Below are 27869 nucleotides of genomic sequence, written 5' to 3' on the forward strand. Positions count from 1 at the left end.
GCATGGCCACTTCACCTGTTATGCTGGGGTTAAGGGACTCATTATTTGCCTTCTGTAGTTGTATGGGATGTCTCACAGCTAATCTGCTGATCCGTTGGCTTCCGAATCAGAACAGAGTAGCCAATGATGCTGTATTTTGCCTAGGAGCATCCCAGTAGATTCTCCTCCATGCAGACACCTGCATGGCCCTGATTCTTGCCCTTCATTTGCACTTGGCTACTCCCCTCTGTACATTTGAAACAGACCTTTTCTGACATTCTTGAAAAATATCTTCTGCTGGAAATTTGTTACATTCCCAAAATCTGTGACTTCTGTCACTCCAAAGCCAGTTTAGAGGCTCGATCTGGTGTTGATCTGAGGGAAGTCAGGAGGAGCTCAGACAAAGACCTGTCTATTCTCCACTATCTTGACTCCACCTGCTCCCCCCATCCCCAATTATTATTTTTTCTTGGAGGTTTTGTATATGGGATCTTTGATTCTTTTATCTTCTGAATGTGTGTTTTTATCTTCCTTGTCACCCTTTTCTGTTGTTTGCTCCTAGATTATTATTTGGGTATTAACTCACTGTTTAAGTAGGACTCTATTTCCAGAGTGGAAGTTGCACTGTCACAAGCTTCATGGATATTGTGCAGCTGTTTTCAGAGATCCTTTTAGGGACCTGTAAGTTTTCAGTTCTCCCAAATAAGTGTGATTCAGGGAGAAATGTGTTTTCTAAGTTCCTGGCTTTTGCTCTGATATGTGAATGACCACTTACCTGGTACGATGAGGAAGGTCCCCACTCCATCCTGTAGTTGTAGAGAGTATATACTGTAGCTATAAGTTCTAGCGTGCTAGTGCTCCTACTTGACTTGGAAATGTAAGCCAGAACTGTAACCCAGGTCTGTATATGTTCAGAGCAACAGAGTCTTGCATGCGAGCTAGCAAAGCCACTTTTGCAATATCCTTCTGACCAGCTATTCAACCTCCCTCATTGTCTTTGGACTTAACCCTCCAGAAGCTATTGCTGCTGTTACCAATGCTGATTCTGTGCCTCCCAAGCCTTGCTCCTGGTTTTCTGGGGTTCCCACCCTCACTCTAATAATACAAACTTTTCCTGATGACTTTCCAAGTCATCCTTGGTGTCTGTGGGCTGTAAGGTCTGAAAATTGCTGCTGCTGCTGCCACTGATTCACAGGTCCTAAGGCCTTATCCTGTTTTGCTGGAGTCAGAACTATGCTGCAATCCCATCCTGATGAAAATTACCCTACTAATCTTCTAAATTGTCTGAAGCTGAGAAAATGTTCCACTCCATCCATGGGCTTATAGTCATTATTTAAAGATGTTTGGAGAAATTTGGGAAAAAGTACAGATGAGTACCTGTTTTTACTCTGCCATCTTGACTCTGCCTCCTATATTCCTTTTGTAGATATAGTTTTGCCACTTTCCATCAATTAAAATGTGGAATTCTGTATATCCTTGAAATAATGAGATTCAATTAACCCCATGAGACATTTAACAGATACTAAATGTGGTGTTTTTCTTCTTTAAAATATAATAATAATGGTTCTCTCTAGGAGAAAGCAAGTTTCTCGGGGAGGTTTTCTGGAGGCAGCCTTAGTTTCAGTTGAAAGTAATAATCACCCAAATGCAGCCAGATGCTAAAAGTTCAAATCTTTTATTGTGTCCTTCAATATAGTCCAGTTAATTTTCTTAGGGGCCTCTCTCTCTCCTTGGTTCTAAGAGCTCTTGCAGCTTGTTCTTTGCCTCTGCTTTCTTCTGCCTCCAGCCAGCACAAAGATGGAATGGATCTCTTGTCTCCTTCACTTGGGGTTTGGCTTGCTTTCTGGAGAGCCTTTCAGAGCAGCTTGGTCTCAGTGGGGGAAGTGCAGGAGCCCAGCCACCACAGTGGTGTGAGATGAAGATGAATCTGGTTACACCTCTGAGAGAGTGCTTCTCCTCAACTGAACTAATGCTCCCTTCTCCATGTAATTCAGCTGAACTCTCCTGACTGGGCTCAGTGAAGCTCTATTTATGCTCCTTCTTCGAGAGAGGGATTGTGGGATGCGAGAGAGTGGGATTATTGTTTTCCTTCCAGAGTTCTCTCTGGTTCTAAGAGCTTCAAGGGAGGTGTGAATTCGGATATCTCATACTAAACCCTGAAATCTCCCAAACGTGTGAACTCCAATGAGTCAATGCTAAATTAGATAATTATTGTCTCTATCAACTCTAATAAGTTAGCAGTTTGTAAAGATTCCAACACTAATGAATTACATGGATAGAGCAAAGATTATGCTTTTAGAATGAATTACAGAATTTTAAAGTCATTTATCATTTGTTAATTTGTTCATCACTTGCATGAGATATTATGTGGAAAGGCAGAAGAAAGGAGAGGGGTATTGCCTGGAATAATTTATAATATAAATAAAATATATTTAAACATGAATAAATACAAGAAATGTCTAAGTCTGAAATTTCTTCAGGAATTAGGGGAAATAAATTACCATCTGATGTAGAAGAAGCTTTAAGTAGCTGTTCTGATTTAGAGCAGCTTCTTCTCCCAGCTCTAAGCATAAGAAGGGCCATGCCTCATTTTTCTCTGCTTACTTATTTTGCTTAGTGTTTTACACACATCCCATTTGTTATTTGACAACTACTGCTCAGAGTGTAAAGTACTTCTTATATAGAAAAGGGAGAATAAAATTAAGCACTACTGCCTCTGTGTACCACTATTAGAAGGCAGTATAATGTATTTATTCATTCTTATATTTTAGTGTATATAGGTATATAAGTATATTTTTTTCTCAGCGGCAGTGGAAATTCATAACAAGCATATATTTAAATGTTTATATATATATATATATATATATATATATGTATGTATGTATATATATATGTATATATATATATATATATATATATATATATATATATATATATATATAAAACTAGCATGGTCTATATTCATTGTTATTAATTGGTAAGATGGCTATGTTTTCTTAATTCTGGAATTAATCTTAATTCTAACTAGATACTGATGACATATTTCTATTTCCTCAAAAATAGCAACCCCATAACTCATTAACTTCCTCAACTCCCATGACCTTCACTGCTCCTCAATCATATATGGAGATAATTATACCATGATCTTCCCATCACCTATGGGTATTTTGCTTCTGTATCAAGAACTCTGGAATTTCCCTAAATTGTCATAATATAGCCTGCCATTCTATACCTCCCTGTTCCTCATATTTTCAAATCTTCATCCTCGCCAAAATCGACATCCTGTTAATTCTCTGTAGTCTCCTATCACTTCTATTCTGGCTCTACTTTCCTCATTTATAAATCTGACCTTATAAATACCCCTACCTCAATGTTGTAGGGAACTTACTAAGTGTAACTCAGAAGTTTCAAACACATGGTTCTGTCACAGATTAAAATGTAATTGGAAAAATATTTTTAAAAATAAAATTACATAAAATATAGATGATAATGTTTTTGTTTACTGCTATCATTATTGTTAATATGTACCCACAAGAAGCATTATGAGTGGATTAGTGACTCTAATTTCTACTTAAATTTGACACCACTTGTTAAAGTAACTATTGAGTTGCTGATTTGTATAAGTGAAATGATTTTCCATACTTAGAATTCCCCAGAGCAATGGGGAAGTTCCAACAGAAATCACAATAAAAAACAAAGAACAATTTTGTATACTGAGAAGATAATAATCTTATGTTGAGTATTTTGAACTAGGAAAATGTGCCTTAATTATTTTCCTTATATTTTTCCTGAGATAACTGTTAAATCAGGCATTACATAATTGAGTAAATTAGTTTTGCTTTGGATATATATATATGTGTGTGTGTGTGTGTATAATATTTGTATTTATCTCTCTAGGAAATACATAAGGTTGTCAACCCAGAAAGATTCAACCAGGATTTGGATTTACAAGGTCCTGATTTCTTCAGAAAAGGTCTTCATGACAACTATATGGAGAAGCCTGTATTGAGTCTAGATGATATGCTACAACCTTCGGAGAAGGAATTAAGCCAGATTTCAACTCTGAAATTTCATTTGGATGAGTCTCAGAAAAATTTGTGGAAGGAAAGAGAGTAAGTGCAATTCATTGTGTCTTTTGAATAAATCATGACTTCAAAACATTGAATAGAGTTAATTTAGATAAATGTTATAAGAATGTGCTTTCACCATTGTCTTTGTGACAATGTCTTTCCAAAGACAGCTGGACTTGGAACCATAAAGAACTAACTCTGATACTTATTGGATTGCTTTGGATCACTGAACCACTGAGAAGAACCAAGTCTTTTATAATTGATCATCATACATTCTTGCTGTTATTGTGTATAATGTATTTCTGGTTCTGCTTATTTCACTCAGCATTAGTTTATGTAAATTTTTCCAGGTCTTTCTAAAATCAGTTTGTTCATCATTTTTTATTGAACCATAATATTCCATTATCTTTATATACCATGGTTTGTTCAGCCATTCCCCAATTGATGGACATTTACTCATTTTCCAATTCTTTGCTATCACAGAGAGCTGCTCCAAACATTTTTGTACATGTGGGTCCTTTTCCCTTGTTTATGATTTCCTTGGGATACAGATCCAGTATTAGCACTACTGGGTCAAAGATTATACACATTTTGATAGCTTTTGGGCATCGTTCTAGATTGCTCTCCAGAATGGTTGGATCATTTCACAACTCCACCAACAATGCATTAGTTTCCCAGTTTTCCCACATCCCCTCCAACATTTCTCATTATTTTTCCCTGTCATTTTAGTCAATCTGAGGGGTGTGAGGTGGTACTTCAGAGTTGTTTTAATTTGCATTTTTCTAATCAATAGTAATTTAAAGCATTTTTCATATGACTATAGATGGCTTTAATTTCATCATCTGAAAATTTTTTATATTCTTTAAACATTTATCAATTGGGGGATGATATATTCTTTTAAATTTGATATAGTTATTTATATATTTTAGAAATGAGACCTTTATCAGAAATCCAGGCTGTAAAATATTTTCCCCAGCTTTGTACTTTCCTTTTAATCTTATTTGTGTTGGTTTTGCTTGTGCAAATCCATCTATCTCCTTTCACAGATGTTGGCACTGAGGTTCAGGCAAGTTAAGCTATTTGTCTAAGATTACATACATAATGTCAGAAGCAAATCTTCTGATATCATGCCAACAACTAACCACTTTAAGTACACAATCATTTAACTGGATGACATGAAAGAGAAGTGCCCTCACTATTTCTTCTGCGTAATTTCTTTTTCAACTTATCTTTGACTATTGTTGTATCTTAAACTTCTTTCTTCTTGGGAGAGAGAAAATGAAATAAATATGTGAATATAAGTGTTTAGCCTTCTGATTTTCCTTTGTTTATAGATTGAAACCAAACAACAAAACAAAACAAGAAACAATAAAAACAACAACAAAAAAATCCGTCTAAATTGTAGTCACTATTTAAACAGGAAGTGTGGACTCTTGTTTGTCTGTTTTCATTGTATTTACATGCTGAACTGTTTTGGGCCAGAACTCTGACCTTGAAACAAGGATTCTTATAAGGTGTTAAGTCAGTAGAATTGATAGAGACAATGGCTATCTAGTTTAGTATGGTTCAGTATGATTGATTTAATCTTACAACAAATAATGGTTTCCTAGTGATATAATGATTGGTTTATATTCAGTATGGAGCATATAAGCAGGGACTGAGAGCCACAAAGGACAAGCTCACTAGAAACTCTTGGAGCAACAAGACAGAAATTCATTTCACCTTCGGTCAGGCTCCTGGTGGCTGGCTTGGCCTCCTGCATTTCCCCCAGTAAGACCAAGGTTAGACTGAAAGGCTCTCCAGAAAGCTGCCCAGCATCAGGCAAGGAGACAATAAAGGATTTGGACTTTAACACCTGGCTGTCCTTATGGTGATTACTGAACTGAAAAAAAAAAGGATGCTCCCAGAGACCCCAAGAAAACCTGAACCAGACAACATTACACTAAATATCTTTTGTATGTCTTTTGAAATCAGCTATTCAATGAGAATGTTGTACAGTCATATTAATCTCTTTAAACAGTTTTTTTTTGCTTCCTCATTGAAATAATTTCTATTTATCTTTTAATGATTTCATTCTTGTAAGCTATCATCTTCTTGTGCCAACCTTCTTAGCTGAATATTTAGCATTCATATCCTAACTACTCTTTCTTTGAACCTTTTGAAACTTGGTCTTTCATGTCAATGCACGTCAAACAGTGGTTCTCTCTTCTATCAGTCACATCTGGAATTATAAAAAAAATCAATAAATAAGTATTTTAAAATGATTATTATGTGCTAGGCATAGCGGATATAAAGACAAAAGTGAAACAGGACCTACCATTCATGAACTAATATAGTTAAATAACACTAACTTACTCATTGTGTTTGACTTTGACTTCCACTGGGGTTTTCTAGGGGAAAAAAATATTTGAGTAGTTTGCCATTTCTTTCTCCATCTTACTTTATAGATGAGGAAACTAAAGCAAATAGGTTAAAGTGGCTTGCTCAGAGTCACAGAGTATTAAGTATGTTAGGCCAGATTTAAACTTAGATTCTTTTAACTCCAAGACTGGCTTTCTATTCACTGTGCCATTTATAATTATATGAAAAATATATGGAAAGTATAAAAGGTAATTTTTGGGAGGAAGTACAAGAAGTAGATGAGATTGTGAAAGGTCATATTTGAACTTAACTTTAAGGTGAGCTAGGCAGAAATAAGGCAAAGATGAAGGGGTATATATTCCAAGAGTGGAGGATAGATTGGACCAAATTATGGGAGATAGGGAGAAGGAATTTCATGTGGAAAAAGAAATAGCAAAATGTTTCACTTGACTAGATTATAGAATGTGTGAAAAATGATGTATAATAAACCTAAGACTATAGGATGAAGCTTGGTTGGGAAATATTTAAATGCTATAAAGAAAAAATGTTATTTGACTTAGAGGTACAGGGGATCCCTGAAATATACTGAGGAGAGAAATGATCTAGTAGAGGTAGATCTATGTTTTTAATATGACTATAATTATTTAGAATCTGGTTTAGAGAATTAAAAAAGTAGGCCGAGAAATTAATTTGAAGACTTTTCCAGTGATTCAGATGGCAGTGATAAGGGTTTGAATTAACTACATTTTTGGTGGAGTTGTGAATAGATCCAGCTATTCTGAAGAGCAATTTGGAACTATGTTCAAAAAGTTATCAAACTGTGCATATCCTTTGACTCAGAAAGGTTACTACTGGGCTTGTATCCCAAAAACATCTAAAAGGAAGAAAGGGACCCACATGTGCAAAAATGTTTGTGGTAGCCTTCTTTGTAGAGGCTAGAAACTGGAAACTGAATGGATGTCCATCAATTGGAGAATAGCTGAATAAGTTATGGTACATGAATGTTATGAAATATGATTGTTCTATAAGAAATGATCAGGAGGATGATTTTAGAAAGGTCTGGAAAGACTTACATGAACTGATGCTGAGTGAAATGTGCAGAACCAGGAGATCATTGTACATGGCAACATCAACATTACATGATTAATGTGACTCTTTCCAGCAATGAGATGATTGATGCCAATTCCAATGATCTTGTGAGGAAGAGAGCCATTTACACCCAGAGACAAGACTGTAATAACTGAATGTGGATCACAATATAACATTCTCTCTTTTTGTTGTTGTTCACTTGCATTTTGTTTTCTTACTCATTTACTTTCTTTTGTTGATTTGATTTCTTTTGTACAGCAGCAGAATTGTATAAATATGTTTATACACATTGAATTTAATATGTTTAACATATATTGAATTGCTTGCCATCTAGGGGAGGGAGTGGGGGGAAGGAGAAAATCTTAAACTCAAGGCTATGTAAGGGTCAGTGCTGTCAGATTATCTGTGCATATGTTTTGAAAATAAAAAGCTTTATTTAAAAAGGTGGTTTGAATTAGGGCAGTGGCCAAGTAAATAGAGGAAAATTATCTAAGAGGTGTTGTGAACATAGAACTATTAAGATGTCACCCAATTTGATATATGGGCTGAATGAGAATGTGGAATCAAAGATTATAAAGTTGTAAACTGAGTGACTTAGGGGGAAAGTGTCATTCTTGACAATAATGGAAAAGTTTTGAAAAGAAGGGAATTTTAGGGAGAAAGGAATTTCTTTTTAGGCATTTGGAATCTGAGCTTTCTATTGGACATATCCAACTGGAAGTCATATAGTATATCAATAGTATAATGTCACTCCCGATGAGAATTAACATTGAAGATATTATCAGGAGGAAATTTCTAGTGGCCTTTTGTAAATTTAACATAATTCTTTTCTAAAGAACCTGAAGTGAATATTTAATCTTATTCAAAAACATTGGCATCTCTCATCAAAAATTAACAACCTCTACAGAAAGTAAAAATCTCTTCTCCAGAGTAACACCAACAAATTCAATAGATGTAGAACAAAGAAGAAATAGGCTATATGATTTAGAATTTGCTTTCTCCTTAATCCATTTAGGAAACTATCCTATGGGCATTGTGATTCAAAACTTGAGTGCCCATAAATCAATATTAAGCTATACTCCAAATGAAACAATTACAAAGTGTTTTTGCTTTCCATCACAAGGAATGTTTCCCAAGGATACATTATGTTTTAGGACTATAAATTTTCCTAATCTTTTAAATTCTTGCTCCTGAAACCTTAGTAAGTGGGTGGCTTGTATTGAGCAATGCTTAATACACTTTCAATTGCTTTCTGCTTGGGAGAGCATTCCCTTTTAATTTTCCACAGACATCTGTTGCCTTGACTAGTACAGCCTAATCAAAAAAATCCAGGACTAGGATTTAGGCAACTAGTCCCACATCTGACATGAACTCACTTGGAAAATGTACAGAAAATTCTTTCTTCCATTTATGAAATTTATTTTTTAATATTGATTATAAAATGTCACTATTTATAAGCGGCTGTCCAGGACGCTTTTTAGAAAGACACATTTTGAGTTACTGACCAGCTGCAATAAGACCACACTGGTAGAGGAACTGGAAAAGTGATAGGGGATGGGAGGATAAATTTCCTTTCACATGTTTATCTTTCTGCTTCTGATCCTTCTAAGAAGCACAGATAAGGAGGTATCTATGAATTCCTTTGGGTTCATTGATTGATTTGATTGAGGGATATTACCTGTGTCTAGTATGTCATATGAAAAGCAGATATTTCATGTAGCTTTTTTTTTTAAAGAAGAATTGTTCCTAATACTATATCTTTTGCCCGCATCTGTTTCATAATATTTGTTTTCTTTCACATAGAACATTTATTTCTGCTTCATTATTTAGAACTTAACTCTTCTTTTGCATAGGAAAGGACATTAATCATATATTAATTATATTAATATTTATTTTCTTATGAAAATATGAAAGGACACTAGTTAGCTAGTGAAGAATTTTGAGTTCTTGTTCTGGCTCAGCTATGAGCTCAGACAATTCACTTCAATTCTTTGAACGTTTTCCCATATAACAGAAGCAGTTTGGATTAAGTGAACTCAGACATCCCTTGAACATTTAAAGTGAATTGATCCTATGATTTTGTTGCCTTGTGCTTCAGTGAAAATGGATTTTTTTTTTTTTACTGTTTTGTTAAGTAGAATATGTTTTTAAATCTTAGTGATGAAGTATAGCAAATAATGTTTGAAAGAAATCCATTGAGTTACCTTTCATCCTGTAAATTATATTTCTTATATGTTTTTGTCTTTCCTAATGTTAAAAATACATAAAGTAATATATGAATCTGATTATTTTATGTGGAAGAGAAGAGGTAAGCTTGTTGCTATCACTATATGACCATGAATATGGAATAATTTACATTTTACTTTTCATGAGAAAATAATGCCTTATAATATTGTATATTACAGCCAACCAAACCTCAGTCTTGGATCAATCATATCTTTGTCCCTTCATTTTTACATATATATTACTAATTGAAGGTGGAGGAAATTATACAATTATTCTGATGAGGTCCACTACAAATATATGTTACATAATCTCCCCTGGGCTTTCACTAAGTAATCATACTATACTTCTCTTATCCCACCATATTTATTTCTCTTATCCTTTCACTATCTCACTCTCCACAACAACTCTTTAGAATCCCTTTTCTTCCTCAAACATTGCAGATCTCTTCATTCCCCAAACTCTCTCAGCTGAGAAACTTATCTCATATTTTACAGAAAATAATTAAGCCATCCACTCTCTCTCTCTCTGTCTTTCTTTCTCTCTCTCTCTCTCTCTCTCTCTTTCTTTTTTTCTTTCTTTCTTTCTTTCATTCTTCCTTCCTTCCTTCCTTCCTCCCTCCCTTCCTCCCTTCCTCTCTCCCATCCTCCCTTCCTCTCTCCCATCTTTCCTCCCTCCCTCCCTTTTCCCTTCCTTTCTTCCCTCATTCCCTCTTTCCTTCCTTCCTCCCTCCCTTCCTCCCTTCCTCTCTCCCATCTTTCCTCCCTCCCTCCCTTTTCCCTTCCTTTCTTCCCTCATTCCCTCTTTCCTTCCTTCTTTCTTTCCTTCCTTCCTTCCTTCTTTCCTTCTTCACTGATTATTATACATTTGCCTGTGGGGGCTCTGCATAAAAGAATGTAAAATTTTTTAAATTGATGAAATTTTTGCCCTGAGATTTCTTTCTTAAAGATCATGTCTTAAGTACAGATCACTGTGGATCTCATTGACCATCCAACAATAAGTCTTAGGACAAGCCTTAACTGGTTATTGTTTGGGTCCTGATTTACTTAGAGTTAATGAATGAAAGTGAAAATGAAATGCTTCTTTTTTAGCCAGAAACCACGAAGACCTTTCACTCCAAAAATGGGATTTTTTTTTTGACTAAAAGAGGCCATTCTTTGCCTCAAATTTACCTAGTTTAAATCCCTGAATGGACAGTGGCCTCAGTCAAACTGAGATCTGTTAAAAACCTCAGGGTTTTTTTTTTTTTTTTTGTTGTTGTTGTTTTGAAAAACATTTCCATAAAAGTTATGTGAAAGAAAACATAGATTCACTTACCCTAATTTAAAAATCTCAAGAAAAATAAAGTTGAGACACACACACATACACACACACACACACAAACACACACACACAGAGGGGGAGGGGGAGAGAGAAAGAATCATTTAATCTATATTCAGACACAATCACTTTCTTCTCTTGGTATGGCTAGAATTTTTCATCATAAATCTTTCAGAGCAGTTATGACAATTGTACAGCTGAGAAGAGCAAAATTATTTACAGTTGGTCATCCCAGAACATTGCTATTACTTTGTATACAGTACATTTCACTTTGCTTAAGTTCATGGAGAACTTTCCAGGTGTTTTTTCCCCCAAGAGCATCCTATTCATCACTTCCTGTAGAACAATAATATTCCATGAAAATCATACACCACAATTTAGGCAGCTATTTCCTCTTCTCAATTTCCAGTTCTTTGGCCTGAGAAGAGAGCTGTTAAAAATATGCTTGTACATAGAGTTCCTTTTCCTCTCTTCTACCTTATGAGTCTCTTTTGTTATTGATGGCTAACAGTGCTATTTGCTGATCAAAGGATATGTATGAATGTATATCCCTTTAAGCAAAGATGACATCTTTTGATCATTTCTCAATTGGGGTATGACTCTTCTTTATTTATTTTATCAATTTGATCCAGTTCCCTTTGTGTTTAAGAAATAAGGCTTTATCAGAAAAACTTGCTTCAAAATTCTTCTTACAATTACTATTGGGTCAAATTGATAAATAAATACATACATACATACATACATACATAAAGAGCCATACCCCAATTGAGAAATAATCAAAAGATGTCATTTTTGCTTAAAGGGATATAAATTCATGTATATCCACCAATTTATTGGTGGATCTTTAAAAATTTTTATTTTATCCTCTGCTTCTATAATATCAAGATATTTTTTCTTGATAATTTTTTTAAAGATGATTTCCAAGCTCTTTTTTTTTTTTAATCATGATTTTCAGGTAGACCAATAATTTAAAAATTATTTCTCCTGGATCTATTTTTCAAATCAGTTGTTTCCCAATGGATAGTTCACATTTCCCCTCTATTTTTTTCTTTTTTCTTTATTGTATCTTGATTCCTCATAAAGTCATTAGCTTCCATTTGCTCAATTCTAATTTTTAAGGAATTATTGTCCTCACTGAGATTTTGTACTTCCTTTCCCAACTGACCAATTTTGCTTTTTAAAACATCTTTCTTCTCATTAGCTTTTTGTATTTCCTTTTTACCTCTCTCAATTCTTTCCCTAATTTTTCCTCTCTTCTTTATCACCATCACTTACTATGTTCAGAATTTTTTTTTAATTGTCTGCTCATTTTCTTAGCGTATTATTTGGCTTTTAACACTTTGTTCAAGTGGGACTCTGTTTCCAGGGTGGAGAGTGCATTGTCCTACGCGTCAGGGTTTTTTGTGAAGGTGTTTTTAGAGCTCCTTCTAGGACCATAAGCCTTGGAACTGTTAGGAGTGTCTTTGCCCTACTGTAGCTATAAAATCTAGTGTGCTAAAGCGACAGAGTCCTACTTTGCTGATGTAGGGAGTCAGGGCTGGTGCATAGCTTGTGCTGAGACTGCATTCAGGAGTCCTACCCATTGCCTCATAACCTCTCCACTGGTCTACTAACTCTTCTCTGGTGTCTCCTGGCTGAGAGGTCCAATTCAAGAAGTCCTGCCTTGCTGTCACTGGTTGGGGTGGAGATGGAGCCTGGGGCTAGGGCTGGGGTGGGACTGCACTGATGCTGCCTGCCCTGGGATTGCATGCTGCTCTCCCACCCTGGTTCCACAAATCTTTTCTGTTAACCTTCCAAATCCTCTTTGATATCTCTGGCTTGAGAGGTCTGGAAGCCAACAGTCCAGCAACTGTTGGGTGAGTTCCTGCCTTTACTCTGCCATCTTGACTCTGTTTCCAAGATCTTAGCTTAAAAAACCCAAGGTCTTCAACAGCATCCAGGGCCATCTCCAGTTGTCCTGATTTATATGTTGCCATTGGACACAGATAGCTCTTGACAAGGAAATGAGGTTGGTAACTTTGTCTAACCCCCTTTCACTTAAATGAACTCACTGATATATCAGGCCATTATCTCCCTGATTTCATGGTCCTCTGTGATATGTAAGGACAAAAAAAGACATAGAAAGAAGACTTATTCCTTACCAAGACTTAACTTTATTGCCTCTGCTAGTTCAAGTGATTCCATTCCATTCTTCTTCAGATTATGATTGTGATCATCCCCAAATATTCTTTAAAAATTATTTAAAACTTAAATAGAAAATAGAAAAACAAAGAAATTGAAAAAGAAAAAAAAACAGAAAAAAATGTCATGTACTTAGCAGGGCATAGCATAAAAAATATGTAACAAAAGCCCATTTCAAAGAAAGTGTATATATTAGAACAAATTGCTATCTTGTAGGTTTTCTTTTGTTCTCTGCTGTGCACATTTTATTTTATTCTTTCTGCTTCCACCTCCCCAAAGCAGGCTAAAGTTAAGTTTAGATATAATTATGTTTACATATGTACACACACACACACACAGACACACACACATACATTATACACATACAGATATTCTTCTATGAATTCTTTCGGGGCAGGCAACCATTTAATCTTACTCTTTGTATAATTTTTACTGACCTCCTCTCCACCCCCCACCCCCTCAACTGAGCTCTTATCCTATGTGAGGTCTCCACAATATAGTCTTTTGGGTAAGGTTACATTTGACATTTGAACAATGAGATCAACCCAATGTTGTTTTGCTCTCTGCAATAGAGTATGAATGACTGGCTATTATCTATATCCTATATACTTTTTATATGCTTTTGTTTTTATTATTTTATTTTGTTTTGTTTTGTTTTTTGTTTTTTGCTTCAGCATCTTCCTCTGAAGATGAAGCATGATCTTCCCTAATCTCATGCTAATTTTCTGAGATGAAGAGTCAATGATTTCAGCATTAATTGATGATGGTCTGTTGAGAATATTATGGAAGTGTTTAGCCCATCTCTCTAGGATGATGTTCTTATCAGTAATTAATGTGGCTCCATCAACACTGAGTAGTTGAGATGCACCATAGATCTTTGGCCTATAATTAGCCTTCAATGTATAATAAAAGTACTTGGGATTGTTACTAGTAGCATAAAACTGAATTTAATCTGTTTTCTTCCTGTGCTGAATTTGAATCTCTCTAAATTTTTATTGTACTTTATTTTTAATGGAATTAAATGATACCTTCTTAGAGATGGATTAATGTTCTGTTGGTACATTCTGTGGCATTCTATTTTTTCATTTAGAACCTTGGCAGTGTACTTTTTAGGTATATTCATATTGATAATGAGGTTGACACATCACATTAGCTTTGTTTAGTCTCTGGGAAGCACTGAAGGAAAGTGAATGAGAGAAGAGGTATCAGACTATCAAATTGAAAATTTATGGAGCCATTGTGCCAACCTCATTGTTGTATACTTCTGAAACAGACAGTATACGACAGCTATACAAAGAAACTTCACTTCTAATTGAATTGTCTTAGGAAGATTCTGAAGGTCACCTGGCAGGATAAGATAACAGACAGTCATTCATACTCTATTGCAGAGAGCAAAACAACATTGGGCTCATCTCATTGTTCAAATGTCAAATGTAACCTTGCCCAAAAGACTATATTGTGGAGACCTCACACAGGATAAGAGCTCAGTTCGGGGGGGAGGGTCAGTAAAAATTATACAAAGATATTATCAAGGTCTTTTTAGAATTGATTCCTCGATATGGGCCATACTGGTACAGGACTACCCAATATGTCATGCATTCATCAGGAAAGATGCTGTTTTCTCAAAGAAAAACAGAATTGAAGCAGCTCAGAAGAAACGTGAGATGTACAAAGTTAGAGAATTCACTTCAAAAGTTCATGGGGACTATTTGTACCTGATCTGTGGCAAAGCATTTTGAGCTCATTTTGGTTTGATCAGCTAAAGTCCAACACACTGTAGCTTGATACTACCATAATATTATCATTTTTTGCTCCTCTTTGAGAATGAAGGACAACCAATCAGAAACTTTCTCTAATTGGGTTCGTTCTCCTTTGCCTGCTCATTTTTTAAAAATAAGATATTGCTAACTTAATCATCTTTTTTGGGGTGAAGGGAACAGTGCCTCTGAGATCAAGTCTTTCTTCAGTTCTTCCCTCTGGTCTGGAGCCTGAAACCAAGAATTCAACCTTCTTTAAGTGCCCACAGCCAGTGGTTTTCCCCCTGCTTCTGCACTCACCAAATGTTTGCTGATTTCTTCTTAACTGGAGTCATGTCTTATCAGCACAGCTGCTTCCCTCAATCTTCTCAAACTTAGTCTCACTCTTACACTGTCCAGAAGGTAAAACTTCCCATGTTTGGGGGTTAAGGATGACATCTTAACTCTTGTAGTTTTAAGGCATCTCACTTGCTATTTTGAGTGGAGCTACCTTGGAGATGCTTATACTTCACATGAGCCAAACCCCTTTCCTAGGATTTTTCTTCAGATCTTCTCCAATTGCCCCAGGAGAAGTACTGTTATACCTCTGCAGAGGGCCGCAATTCTGGAGAAGTATATTTGAAACAAGGATACTTACAAGAAGGTGTGAACTCAGTGGAATTGATGAGATAATTGTTATCTAGTTCACAAATATCTAATATGATATAATCACTCTAGTTTGATATAATGATATAATCACTTTAATTGGCATATACTTGGTATGCTGTAATTATGTAATTGTAATAGGGTATTTAAGAGCTGAGAGAACTGGGGACACAGTCAGTCAGAGTGAACAGATTATGAAGGAGACAATAAAGACTTTAGACTCTATTCCTGACCATCCTCTTGTTGACTATCCGCTAAGACCAAGGTCCATCCAGAGAACCTCCAGAAAACTAACCTGGACATTACATGACCCAATTCTTATTTGTTTTTCACTGGTCAACATTTATCCTGAAGCACAATTGTGATTTGTTTGTGGGGGAAATATGGAGAGCTTGGAGTTTTGTAACCTACTCCATCATTTTCCAAGAATCTTCTCTCCATCCTGACATTATAACTTATTTTCAATCTGTCCCTCTCTACTGCCTCCTTCCTTACTATCTATAAACATGCCCATTTTTACTCGATTCTGAAAACAAAACAAAACAAAACAAAAAAACCTTCACATCTTCCTTCCATAATTGCTGACTACCACCCTATTTCTCCTCTGCCCTTCCCTTTTGTCTTAATCTAGAAAAAGTTGTCTATGATAGGTGCTTCTACTTTCTTTTCCATACATTTTTCTCAACTCCTCATAATCTGATTTCTTACTTTATTATTCCATTGAAACTGTTCTCTTTGAAGTAATAAGTAATGATGAAGCAAGTAATGATCATTTAGCTGCTAAATCCAGTGGCCTTTTCTAGATCCTCATTCTCCTTGATCTCTCTGCAGTCTTTGATGTTGATCACTTTCTCCTTAATATTGCCTTCTTTTAGGTTTTCTGGGTACTAGTCTCTCCTGGTTTGCCTCCTACTTCACTAACAGCTCCTCTTCTGTCTTCTTTGCTGGATTCTTCTCTAGATCATGTTCTTTAACTAGAGCTATCTCTCAGGATTCTGTCCTGGGCCCTCTTTTATTTGGTGATCTCATTAACACCATGGATTTAATTAGTTTCTCTAAACTGATCTTTCTTAAATCCATCCTTCCCACCCTGATCCACAGATTAAACAGACCTCCAATCTTATATCTACAACTGCCTTTCAGAGATTTCCAGTGGGAAGTCAAGTAGACATCTTAAATTTAATACATTCAAAATAAAATTAATTATATTTCCCCTAATTTCTGCCTTTTCTATTATAATAGAGGGCAAAATCATTCTCTCAGTACTTCAGGCTCAGAAACTAAGAGTAAACCTGAATTACTCATTATTTCTCACCTTCCATATCCAAACTGTTTTGAAGGACTATTAATTTTATAGTTGAAATATCATTCAAATATGCTCTGTTCTCTCCTCTGACACTACTACCACTGTGGTGCAGGTCCAGATTACCCAGATTCTTGCAATTGGATTATTGCAACTGCCTACTACTGGATCTACCTGGCTTAAATCAATCTCCATTTGAATCTATCCTTTCTTCAAATACTAAATTGATTTTCCTAAAGTGTAAATCCAATCATTTCAAACCTCCTTACCCCATCCCTCTGCCACCCTGGCCCCTATCCTTGCTCCTTATTCAGTAAGATCCAGAGACTTTCTAATATTTCCAGGAGAAAATACAAAATGTACTTTTTTGTTATTCAAAGCCTTTCATAACCTAGATCCTTCCTATCTTTCCATTCTTACAGTACTTCAAGACATACTGTCCTCTAGTGGTTCCAGGAACAAGACAATCTTTTTCTTGTCAGGAAGGTCTCTCCCATACCTAGAATTCTTTTCCTTTTGTTCCCTACTGACCTCCCTGGTTTCCTTTAAGTCTCATCTAAAATATGTGTTATCCCTCTGTTATTTCTTATTTATACTGTATATAGTTTTTAAAAAAATATATTTGTATGTTGTTTCCCTTATTAGACTGTAAACTCCTTATGGGCATAAAATGTCTTTTGCTTCTAGCATTTAGCATAGCAGGCATAATAGGTACTTGATAAATATTTATCTATTGACTATTCATTGATTATTTTCCCTTTAGGATTTAAACTCTTTAATTCTTACTAGCTTTAAATTGGCACTGTCTTTAGTTTTCTTTTTTTCTTTTTTTTGCCATGTTAACATCAAGAAGATAACAAGTTTGAGAAATTAAATTTTCATTCTCAGCAATATGGTAGATAGATTATTTTGAAAGGGAATTTCTATGTTTGGAATATGAAATGTTTCTTTCTGGATGTTTATTTTTAAAAAAACTTTCAGTTTATGGACATATTTTGATTAATTCTAATTTTTAAAGTATATTGTAATCATAAAATTTGACAAGCTACTATTAAATCATGTAAAAACATTACAATATCTTGCTGCACAAATGCTCTTTGAATAATTGTTGCTGTCATAACATTTGAGGACTCAAGCAGAGTGATTTGAAAACTGCTGCTTTAGACCAGTAAAATTTTATCATAACATTATCCAATGTTTTGTTAAATTTTTGTTTATCAAATTAAAAAAAAAATTCTGGAATATATAAACCTTGTTTTAACTTGTTAGTAAGTGTCCTTTAATGATACTGGTGACAAAATATAACCAGTGCAGATGAAAATTAGGAATTTCTTGTTGAATGAAATAATTCTATAGCTCTATCTGAAATGCAAAACTATTTAATTAGGTTAAAATATTATATATTTATATAGTGCCCTCTGCTGCATGACTGTAGATAGGCACTCTTCTTTGCTACATTCTGACAAAAACCTTGTGTTAATGATCCGTTGAATGCCAAACTAAAACAAAAACAAGAACCAAACAAAATTTTAAAAATGATATAAGCACGGTATGAGTTTTATATACAATTTTCTTTTCAAGAATTATATTTTTTCTATTACAATTTTTATTTAACTTAATAAAATATTTAGCTGTCTTTCTTAAGGGCAAATAAAAATTAGCAGAAACTAACATCAGATGATAATCTTTCAAAGGTAAACAAAGAAATGAAGACTTCTGAAATTATAGTCTATAAAGAAGCAGAACGTAGTATTAGATGTAGAAACATAAAGTAAATGAAAAGATTTTAGCTTTGCATTTAGAATGTCTTGTCTCTTATACTACTTGTGTAAATATGTATAAATGACTTAAGTTCTTCAGATTTTTGGACAATTCTTTAAACAATGAATTATAGATGAGTAAATCATCTACACTGGCTGAGTAGATTTTCATACTTGGAATTAAGATATGGAATAAAGGAAACTAAAGAAAAGGCTTATTAATATTTCAGTGAGAAATAAAACTAGTGACAAATTCACTCGGATTGACTTTTTTAGGAAAAAAATGAACTGTGTAAGTCATTTAATAATCTGTCTTCTGCATATATATCATAGGAACTTGTTTTTTTAATAATATTCAGATTAACTGAAACCATATTAAGGTTCTTTATTCACATAGTTGGAAAAACTTTAGCCATTACATTAGTTTTCTTGATTATTATTCATGTACTCATTTTTTTTGGGGGGGGGAATACATCACTTTTCCGGAAAAGATTATTTTTAAAAGATATTATTTTATAGTCAAGGGAAAAAAAAAACCTTTAGTCATATGACTAGTAAAAGAGGTGTAGAATGACTAGAAGAAAAGTAGCTTTTATTTAAAGACATAGCACACTGATCCTTTTTCAGAATGAAATAAAATATTTAGAATTAAAAAGAATATTAATAAATTGTTGGATTTTTTAAAATAACAAGTTCACAGATTTCAGATTAAGAATTTCTGCTCTAGTTGCTTTTCCTTTTTAATGCTATGTCTGACTGTCAAAGTTAATTCAAAAATGTTAAAAAAAATAGGTAGGGGGAGGAGTGAAAGATAAAAGCAATAAAGAACATGCAAAAATACAAGTAATAATCTAAAAAGCATATATATGCCAGAAGTATATTTCTTTACATTTTTGGGGGGGAAGAAGAGGGGCAAGTACTAAGTCCTATCACATCCACCAATTATAAATGCTGAAGACAGTCTCTAATTAAACCTCAGATATCTTTGAAGAAATAAAAGGAGTAAAATGAAAAAATAGAGCCTGAAATTGGGAAAGATCAGCATTTCAAGAAAAAATGGTGATCAAAACCTTTCAAGAAAGAGTAAAAAAAAATTACATAGAGAAGCCAAAACATATTGAACAATTATTAGACAAGGAAGATAAATGAAGTAAAAATCAACTAATAGAGAAAACTGCAGAAACCTCAGAGTTCAAGAACAGTGGGAAGAAATTCCAGAATTGTTATATAGAAAAATAGAAATTTTGGGAAAAATTTGGGAAAAAAATAACAATGCATTTAGAGTTCTCAGTAGAGAATTTAAAAACTCAAGGTGAAGCATAGGAAACTGATTTACATGATGGAAGATGACGCTAAGGAAACAGAGACTCCAAGGGAAAGAATGGCAGATATAATACAAAAACAAAACAAAACAAACAAACAAACAAACAAACAAACAAAAAAAAACAACTTAACTGGCGGAAGATTTAATAGGAAAAAAAATAACAAAAGATTACAATGTTAAAAAATAAACAAATATCAGTTTTGTATAAGCCAAAGCAAATTATAGAATTTATAAAGAAAATAATAAGTAAAGAATAGAACCAAAACAAAGAAAAAGCCTAATCCTAGAGAGAAGTAAATAATAAAACAGCTCAGAACTTTTGATTACAAATTACTCTCTCTCTCTCTCTCTCTCTCACTCTGTGTGTGTGTGTATAGATATATATTTGTATTTGTATGTATATATTATATTTAAAAAATCATAAATCAGCTCCAACAAAAACAATAGCAAAAGGAAGCTTGCTTTACATTCTATAGAATATGTTTAAATTTTAAAATTTCAATAAGAAAGAAAACAAATTTTGATGTAAGAAGACTTTGGAAAAAGAAAGGAAGAGAAGAATTCTCAAGAATGCACAATTATTTCATAATTTTGAGAAATTGGAAGAGAAAATTAATATGGGGAATTCCCCATGAGGACATTTTCTAATTTCATATAGGTTGATAATTGTTCTGCAATTTGTGGTCTTAGATAGTTTGCTTTTGTCACTGATATACTAAGTGACTTGCCCAGGATCATAAAGATAATATTTATAAAAGTAGGATTTGAACCTTGAGCTTTCTAACTTGAGACTGGCTCTCCATCCTTTATTACAATTGCTAATATTTATATATTATATAAATGATACCTATGTAGTATAAAATTTGCAAAATACTATATATAGATTTATGTGTTATATAATTTATATAGATATATTAATATATAGATAGATGTAGTTATAATTTTATCAGCTCTCACCACTCATTGAGATATATTACTCTATTTTATTGATGAGTAACTGAAACTGAAGGAAATTGAATGATTTTTTTAGGTTCATACATATGGTCATTACTTGAATCCAGATTCAAATTCAGGATTGCGGTATTCTATCCACTATCTATTGTCCACTCTTTCTCTTTGCCACAAGAGGCTTAGTGCCTCTTAAAAAAGAAAAAAGAAAATAATAAGATAAATTAGAGGCATAAATAGTATAGAAGAAGAGATTGTTTTTATTTTTATGAAATTTCAGACTTCAATGTGGCTTATTTAGAAACTTCAGAGAGTTACCAAATTTCATAATTGAGAACATTTATAATTTTAGTAAATGGATTTTATTTATAGGTAATTTAAAAACACAGTGGATAAAACATAGGATTTAGAATTAGGATACCTGAATTTAAATCTAAACCCAGACATTTAATAGTATGTAGTATGATTCTGAGAAAGTCACTTTATCTTTGATTCAGTTTTCTCAACTATAAAATAAAGATCATAAATACACCTACATCACAGGATTATACTGAAAATCAATTGAGATAATATCAGCACAGGGCCTAGCACATAGTAAATGTTTAAAATGTTTATTCCTTTCCTCTTCTCTACCTTTTCCTTTTCTCCTTTTTTCTTATTCCTTTCCTCTTCTTTACCTTTTCCTTTCCCCCTTTTTTCTTTTCTCCTCCCTCTTTTCTCTCCTTTATCTTCTTTCCCTTCTCTCTTCCCCTTCCCTTTCCACTTGCTTTTCTCTTCCCTTTCCTCTTTACCTTCCATCTTCTCATTTTCTTTTATCTTCTTTTCTTATAAACTATGATTCAGTAACAATCATTCTTTTTCTATACCTTGCAAAAGACACCCCATTTCTGAATTCTATACATTTTCTCTAGCTATTCACTATATTTGGAATACTTTCTTTTTTATCTTTAAATATAGAATTCCTGGTTTCTTTTAAGTCTTTGCTATAATCCTACCTTCTATAAGAAATCTTTCTTAATCCCCTTTAATGTTATTGTCTTCTCTTTAAGATTAACTCTAATTTACTATGTATAACTACTTGTTTTCTTCTTGTCCTATTAGAATTTGTTCCTCCCTCCTTTTATCTCTGGTATAGTAATCAGCACATAATAAATATTTAACACAGGTTTGTTTGTTCATTGTTTACTGATAAATAAAATCATAAAAATCATAATATATCTGAATAGCAATTACAAAAATGTGGAGAAAAAGATAGAAAGAAAAATTTTAAAATAATCAAAATATCTAGAAAATGCATTAAATATTTGGAAATTAGTTTATTATGACAAACTTAAAATTTTATAAACATGTTTAAAGAACTAAAGAAAGAAAAATAATAGAATCTATCACATTCATTATTGTATCATGCTAATATCATATTAACATATTAATTTACATATTAATGCTACATGAATTAAACCAAATTTTAGTTGTTATATCAATTTTTAAAAAGCAACATTAAGATAAAACAATATAAAATATTCATAAGAAAAAATATTTAGAATATCAAATAAGTTGAATAAAATAAAAATCAAAAAGAGAAAAAGGCACTTTCAGATTTCTGAGTTTATTGTAAAGCAATATTCATTAAAACTGCCAATAGTTAAACATATATGAAACTATGTTGATTATGAAATTTATAATATTAAAGAATGATAGATTACATAAGCAAGAATTCCAAACTAACACATTTAGTGAAATAGGCTTCAACAAACCCAATTATTAAGACTATTTGGAAAAAAAAACTTGTGGGGAAAAACAGAAAGCGTTTTTGCAAATATAGGTATAGACTAGCATACTGTATGATAATCCCATAAGTATCAAGGAATATATAACTTTTACAGCAACAAATTGGAATATAACTGAAGGAGGTATCATTTGTAACTATGGCTTGAAGTTGAATGACTAGCCAAACAAGGAATAGGAGAGAGCATAAAAGACAAAAAGGACAACTTTTTATTACCTGAAATAGGAAAGATTGTTTTCATAAATTAAGTCAACTTATTTTTCTGTCATCTATTGTCTATCTAATGGTTATTCATTTATGTGTAAGATTCTCTTTTATTTTCTTTTTTATTTAATTTATTATGATTATTTTCCCCGTATGGTTTTCCTGTCTACTCTATAACTCCCTATCCCAGAACTATTCTTTGAACCAAGGCAAAAATAGTCAAAAAAACCCAACCTAATTAAAACAGCAACTTTCCCTCTATGTGTCTTCTGCATTTGGCATATATACCCATCTGTCGTCTGGATTCAATATTCATTTTGGGATTAATTACCTTTTGCACTTTTATACTTACTGTGCTTATTGTTGTCTTGTTTTTGTCTCCTTTGATTTGCAACAATTCAAAAATGTTTTTTTGAAATATTAGTGAATTTGCCATGTGTTTAAATACACAATAATATTTTCCTATTTCTTCAACCCCTTTCCAAATCAATAAGCATTCACTTTGCTTCCAATGTTTCGATGTCACAAAATATTTTGCTGCAAATATTTTTGCTTATACATATATTTTTTTTTAATCTTTGACTTTGTTGGCATGCACAATTTGTTCTTAAATTTCTGGGTTAAATAATTGTCCTTTAGTCTTAGAATTTCACTTAATTATGGCTGAATAGAAGCAGAGAGGTGATAAATTTATATATATATATATAGTGATTTTGCTTTAATTATACTGATCTTTTAATTTGAACCTTCCTAGAATGCGTTCATGTTTGGAAAAAGAAGTTGAGTTACTGGCATCAGCATTGTCTCTTTGGAAATGCAGGTATGAAGAGATGGAAGAAGCAAAAGAGATTAATTTAAACCAGGTATGTAGGCATGAATTTCTCCTTGGCCCCAAAAACATTATAATTGTTCTCATTAGTGGAATATTCATAATATTTGCCAAATGAAGATCAGTAGATAAGAAGACATTTAGAATAGCAGGGCTGCTGAAAGCATGTTAGATATACACAATGAATACATTGGGTAGAAATAAAATCATTTTAGAGAAATCCTAAAAAGTTATCATTATGAATGGTAAACCAACACACTTTTTTTTTTGTCTTTCCACAAAACTGTCATGGGTATGTAATTATGTAATGTAGATCAGAGGCCTATAAGATGTGAAACTCAGTAGAAAAATAGAGGGGCAGGTTACATAAGGAGAAAGATCTGCAAAGTCAGTAGTATGAATGATAGAAATAATAATAATAATTATTGTTACTATTATATCATATCCTTTCTATAAAATACTGATATTACAAATAAATCTGGTATTTTAAAAACTTTAATTTCTTTTAAAAACTTTTTTTTGATATCTTTTTGCATCATCTACATTTTTTATTCTTCTCTTCACCCTTCCAGAGGGCCATTTGATCTAACAAATTTTTCCTTAAAGAGAAAAAAATATGGAAGAAGAAAATTAGTAAAATTGATTAATGTATCAAGAAAAATCTGACAATTAATGAAACATTCTATACTTGTGAACCCTAGTAGCCACGCCTTCCAAACAAATGAGTATACTTCTTCTCATATACCTTCTTTGAAGCTAAGCTTTATTTTTGATTATTTTGTTATTTTCATTTACATTGTTTTAGTTGTTGTGCACATTCTTTTCTTGGTTTTGCTTACTTTACTTAATATCAGTTGGTTGAAGTCTTTCTGAATTAATCATGTTCATTATTTTTTGTATCCATGGTTCACAATTTATTTAGCCATTTCCTAATCAATGAGAAATTACTTTTTTGATTCTTTTTGCTACTATAAAAATTTTGTAAACTATATTTAATGATAAATATAGAGATTTAGATGTTATATATATATATATATATATATACATACCATATGCTTCTATATATATAGTATAAAAACATATAACTTATGCAAATAAATATATGTATGTATATGTATATGAATGAAATTTCAGAACAGATAGAAAAAGAGCCAGTGAGTAAAACTCCAAAACTAAGTAAAGGATTTATGGAATAAAAAGGGTACATTGAAAATGATCTATAGGAATTGAGTTGACTTAATTACACCAAGCAAACTAATTATGGAAACAAAGAGCCAGCCTAAAAGAGGAAGAAGATGAAAAAAATTCTAATTAAGAAAAATTAATACTTATGACCCATATGAAGGAATTTATAAAACTAACTCATAGCTTTAAAGATGAATAGATTTGAAATAAAAAAAAAAGACATTTAAGACTCCCTAAAAATCACACACACACACACATTATAAACAAATGGTTGAACAAAATTTACATTGGAAGATAAGTTTTTTAAAAAGGCACTCTTTATATTAGATTATATGAAAAGAAAAATACAATATAAATATAGAGAAGAAAATAAAATTTTGCTTTAAGGGTCTTAAAGACATACATATTTAACGTCCATGTTTCAAACATTATTTTATTTACAATCCTTAAGGAAATTTAACAAATTACCAGAAAGGTTTAGATAATAACAATAATAATAGGAGACATTAATGATTTTTTTCTCAGAATTAGGTAAATCTTATACACAATCAAAATGGAAAATATAAACTGAACAAATTTTTGGAGAAATGAGAGAGAAAATATTTATGAACCCTTTTCAATGATATTGATAATGGATGTGCATATTTCTCAGTATTACATAAAATATATTCCAAAAGTGATAATAAGTTAGGATGTGAGGGAATTGCAAAGAAATATAAAATTGAAAGAAAAACTAAATTTGTCCCTTATAGACCAGAGCATAATAAAAATCATATTTCAGAGAGCACAAGTATGTGAAACACCTAAATAGATGCTTAACGATGAATTTCTCAATAATAAACAAAGAACAAATAAGAAATAATCATTGATGAAAGTTTATAATAATGTTTGTATGATATACCAAATTTGGGGACTACAGTTAAAGTAGAGGAAGAATATATTCCTAAAAGATGCAATAACAGAATAGAAAAGGAGAAATTAATGAAGTGATATGAATATGAATTTAAAATTAAAATCCAATAAAGAAACTCAAAATTATCCTAAAGGGAAATACATGAAAAATAGTGAAGAAATTTATGTCAAAAACCCAAAAAGCTACAAAAATATGAACTAAATTTTGTGAAAAATTAACAGAATTGCTAAACCCTAAGTCAATGTAATTAAAGAGAAGACAAAAAACCCTGTCCAAAAAAACCAAAACACAAAAAACAAGGTGATATTGCAATAGTGCTAGAAGATACAAAAATTATCATGTTACTAATCAAATTTATATGCCCACAATAGGTTTACTTCTAAAATTATAAATGTTTTGAAAAATAGCAGAAAACCAAGTAAATAATTCTAACTCAGATAAAGAAATGCTACTAGATGCAAAAGAAGTACAAAAGGAAGAAGGAAAACAAGAAATAAAACTCCTATTTCTAATGGATTCACAGGATAAATCTTTCAAACTTTGGAAGATTTTTAATATCTATAGTAGAAAAATTGTTTTGTAAAACTGAAAAAGAAAACACCTTTTCAACTTCTCTTGTGAGGCAAATATAGTTCTATAACAAAATCAAGAAAGGATAAAATAAACCATCCAATTTAAGGGATGAATATATGGGAATGAGAGAGCAAAGGGTTCAGAGAGAAATTTAAATAATCTACAAAGAGAAATATTTTAAAATTAATTTAGTGTAGACTTCCGGTTAAGATGGCGGAGAGGAGGCACACAGTTGTGTAGCTCCACGCTTTCTCTCACTATCCATTTCATTACAAGCCTCTGAATTAATGCTTGACTGAAAAAAAACCCACAAATAGTTACAAAGAGAAGCCATCCTTGAGATTCGCCAAAAAAGGTCTGTCTTTATTGGAGGGCTGGGACGGTTTTAGATCGGGCGCAGGCTGTGGGCAACGGCAGGGAGAGCACAGGAGCAGACTGGAGAGGGGGTGGGGAGTGATCGCAGCCGTCTCTGCGGGGAGAGCTTCGCTACAGGTTTGGTTACTTTGCTCCGGCAGCAAGTCAGCAGCCCAGCAGAGAAGCAAAAAACACCGGGGCTGAAGAATACAACCCCAAACAGCTGGAGTCTCTCGGGACCTGGCCGCGCCCCCCCCCCCCTCCCCCCCACAGTGACTCAGCACACTCTGGGATCTCAGAGCGCAGGCGCAGCACAGTCCTGCTAGTGCCTCACTGCTGCCCCCTGCAGTCTGTAGAGGAAACTCAATAACACACCCAGCCCCCCCCCCCCAAAAAAAAAGAAAGACTCCAGTTTTTTCTGTTTTTCTTTGCTAGTTTGTCTTTGATTATTAGACAGAATGAGCAAGAAACTGAAGAGGACTTTAAACCTTGACAGCTTCTATACAGATAGAGAGCAGACTCTAAATTCTGAGGAGACTAAAAACAGACAGTCCCCAAGTGAATCCTCAAAGGAGGAGATCATCTGTTCCTCAGCACAGATGAACCTCATAGAAGTGATTAAAAAGGCTCTCACAAGGGAGCTAGAAGAAAAATGGGGAAAGCAGAGTGAGGCTTGGGAAAAGGAGAGGGAAGCTTGGCAAAAGGAGAGGGAGACTTGGCAAAAGAGCCTGGAGAAGTCAGTTAAAGAGAGAGTGGATAAAGAAGTAAAATCCTTGAAAAATAGGATTGGTGAACTAGTAAACAAAATTGGCGAAATGGAAAAAAATTCCACAGAACAAAAGAACTCAATGGGACAATTAGAAAAAGATTTCAAAAAAGTGAGTGAAGAAAATACTTCACTGAAAATCAGAATTGAACAAGTGGAATTGAATGACTCGAGGAGACAAGAAGAATCAGTCAAGCAAATCCAAAAAAATCAAACAATGGAAAAGAATGTGAAATACCTTCTGGGGAAGACAACAGACCTGGAAAACAGATCCAGGAGAGACAATCTGAGAATCATTG

At 33.2% G+C, this 27869-nt stretch overlaps 1 protein-coding gene across 1 annotated transcript in view; it reads left to right on the forward strand.

Annotated features, from left to right (window-relative positions):
* The window catches only part of LOC127547085 (coiled-coil domain-containing protein 102B-like), a 183001-nt gene that overhangs the window by 12663 nt on the left and 142469 nt on the right, over nucleotides 1–27869 (forward strand). The window contains exons 2-3 of the mRNA XM_051973926.1: nucleotides 3877–4091; nucleotides 23705–23813. Of these exons, the coding sequence (XP_051829886.1) occupies nucleotides 3877–4091; nucleotides 23705–23813 (324 nt within the window). The remainder of the gene's footprint in view (nucleotides 1–3876; nucleotides 4092–23704; nucleotides 23814–27869) is intronic.

This window comes from Antechinus flavipes, chromosome 1, assembly GCF_016432865.1.
Source record: "Antechinus flavipes isolate AdamAnt ecotype Samford, QLD, Australia chromosome 1, AdamAnt_v2, whole genome shotgun sequence".
NCBI classification, from domain to species: Eukaryota; Metazoa; Chordata; class Mammalia; order Dasyuromorphia; family Dasyuridae; genus Antechinus; species Antechinus flavipes.